Source organism: Cyprinodon variegatus, unplaced genomic scaffold (genome assembly GCF_000732505.1).
Source record: "Cyprinodon variegatus isolate N-32 unplaced genomic scaffold, C_variegatus-1.0 Scaffold1185, whole genome shotgun sequence".
NCBI lineage: Eukaryota > Metazoa > Chordata > Actinopteri > Cyprinodontiformes > Cyprinodontidae > Cyprinodon > Cyprinodon variegatus.
The window spans coordinates 62,107-64,837 of record NW_015151638.1 but is presented as its reverse complement, the minus strand read 5'-3'; the positions used below and the strand labels follow the sequence as shown (position 1 = coordinate 64,837).

The following is a 2,731-nucleotide window of genomic DNA, read 5'->3' as shown; positions in this document are numbered from 1 at the left end:
GCCATCAGGCAGACATGGGGAAATGAGACTGTAGCAGGGGGGGTTGGGTTTGTTCGGCTTTTTCTTCTTGGCACAGGAAAGAGTTTAGATGCCTTTCTTCAAAGTAGCATTGAAGAAGAGAGCCGTGTTTACCATGATATCATCCAACAGGACTATCAGGACACCTACTACAACCTAACCACCAAAACCTTGATGGGGATGAACTGGGTGGCAACCTATTGCCCAAAAGTCTCCTATGTGATGAAGACAGACAGCGACATGTTTGTCAATACTGAGTATCTTGTTCAAAAGCTGCTAAAACCTGAACTACCCCCCAAAAGGAGATATTTTACAGGATATTTAATGAGGGGCTTCGCACCAAACAGAAACAAGGAAAGCAAGTGGTACATGCCGCCAGAGGTTTATCCAAGCGAGCGCTACCCCATATTTTGCTCAGGCACAGGGTATGTGTTCTCAGGGGACCTGGCCGAATTGATCTATCAGGCCTCACTTAGCATACGCAGACTGCACCTGGAGGACGTTTATGTAGGAATCTGCCTGGCAAAGTTACGCATTGACCCAACACCCCCTCCCAATGAGTTCCTCTTCAACCATTGGCGCGTCTCTTATTCCAGTTGTAAGTACAGCCACCTGATAACGTCCCATCAGTTCCACCCCAAAGAACTTATGAAGATATGGAATCACCTGCAGAGCAACAAGCACAACGCCTGTATTAATACTGCCAAGGAAAAGAACAGCAGACACAGAAAGTTCCATGGGCACAGAGCTCCATGAATTATTCCTTGATGACCGCCTGCCTCAGAAAAAAGGATGTTGCTTGAAATAAGGAAATATTCAACTCGGCACTAAACACTATATAAGAAAAAAGCACATTGTTTTTGGTATTGTGTACAGCAACCTATTTTTTTATTTTTAAAGTAATTGCAAACCTTTCAAACTATTTCCGAAAGGAAGAACTGGAAACATGATTGTTTGATGCACAGAGAAAGTTGCAGCTCAAAATCTGGGTTTAGGATAATTCAGGTGCTAACAGATTGGTGGAAATTGATGCTCTTAATGATAGTGCAGTACATCAAAGACTACAATGTTTAAAGAGACGGGTTAAAAAAAAACACCACTTTGTTTACACAGACAAAGGGAAATGTACGTTTATTTTGAAAAGTTACACTACCTAAATATAAATGAATGAATGATCTAAATCTTTAACATGACCAGTTATGCTGCCCTGTTTTTTGCTGTTTAAATTACAGATCTATCAAAAGACACCTCTAATAGTGGGTTTCTTCTCATCCAATGTATTTTATTTTTGAAAGGTTTCACATAAAGCAACCACAATCACATCAGAGATGACTGAGATTGTATTTTCTAAAGCTTTACATTGAGTATAACTCTGCACTTAAGTAAATGTGCAATGACTCATTTGAAAAAAATAAATAAATGTACTGAATTCATTTTGCTTGAATTTCTTGTATCTTTTTACCTCATCAATTGCATTGGGGTCCACAATATTGACATTATTCCCAGTAGGGGTCATTTTGACCCCTACCAAGATTTTAGCTACAATTTAGACACCAACATGGTTGAGTCACTTACTTTTTAGCATTGATTAAAAATGTCTAGTTACTTCATGTTTTTTTGTCGATGCTCTGGCTACTGTGTGTTGAAAAGATTCCATGAATCTTGTAATGAGGGTGTGATTTTGTATTTGACATGGCTGTATTAGGTTTGATTCCTGGTGCATGAACCTCTAACACACGTGTTTCAATGCCTGAAAGTAAATTTGGTGGTGACATTCCATTACAGTTCCAAACTGCTATTAACATTTCAAGATGCATCTTGAAATGGACAGATAGCGAGATCAAAGTTGGGAAGAACAGCTGTGATATGATCAAACATCTTCTGTGCAGAAGGTATGCCACAGATGCTGCCATTATTTAGATGAGGATGTATTAAAAAACACCTTGCAGGGAATTACCGAAATTCGACAAAAATAAGGTAAGGCATGGATTACTTTCATAAAGTCATGTAATTGACTTTATGCGTGTTGCATGTCTACGTTTGTGCATACTCCTCTACATGTTCTGAATTCATCTTTATGTGTGTTCGACAATGAGCATCCTGTGTGATCCCAATAAGACACTAGGAAGTCTTGATAGACTGACAGTGAATGACGAGCAGTGGCTGTCATCGCCAGAGGCTGGCTTGAGGTTCAGCACCACTGCATGCTGGACCCTGAAAACTCATTTTGGCAGATGCATTTCCTCTCTTGCTGAAGATGTACAAAAGAAAATTGATTCAAATTATTTCTGTGGGAACATAGGCCTCAAAAATTAACACAGTAAAGGAAACAAAATGTACGTGGGGCTGCAATATTTGACACCTGGCCCAGTGTCAGTGAATAGAAGCACTTTACAGAAGGTTTCTCACTTTCTTTTTTCTCTTCAAATTGCAGGGAACTGACACAGAGGAGGTGGCCCTTATTATAACCTGAAGAAGACAGGACCCAGTGCCTGACCTTGTGTTTGTCGAAAGTGCCAAAGAAGAGAAGGGGAAAAGCGTCATTGGTAAAAAGAAAATTGCTGCCTTCTCCTTTCAAGCCAGAGCCCTTTCAACCTTACTTCAAGCTACTCTTAGGGGCTCAACTGTCCCTTTGACTTCACCAGAAGCCTCCCCCAACCCATCTGCTAGCACAGATAAACCTCTGATTGTTGGCACCCACATGTTTGAGGTG

At 40.5% G+C, this 2,731-nt stretch overlaps 1 protein-coding gene across 1 annotated transcript in view; it reads left to right on the top strand.

Annotated features, from left to right (window-relative positions):
* The window catches only part of LOC107101998 (beta-1,3-galactosyltransferase 2-like), a 17,613-nt gene extending 16,111 nt beyond the window's left edge, over nucleotides 1-1,502 (top strand). The window contains exon 3 of the mRNA XM_015401120.1: nucleotides 1-1,502. Coding sequence (XP_015256606.1) covers nucleotides 1-774 — 774 coding nt within the window. The 3' untranslated portion in view covers nucleotides 775-1,502.
* Nucleotides 1,503-2,731: the final 1,229 nt, after the last annotated feature.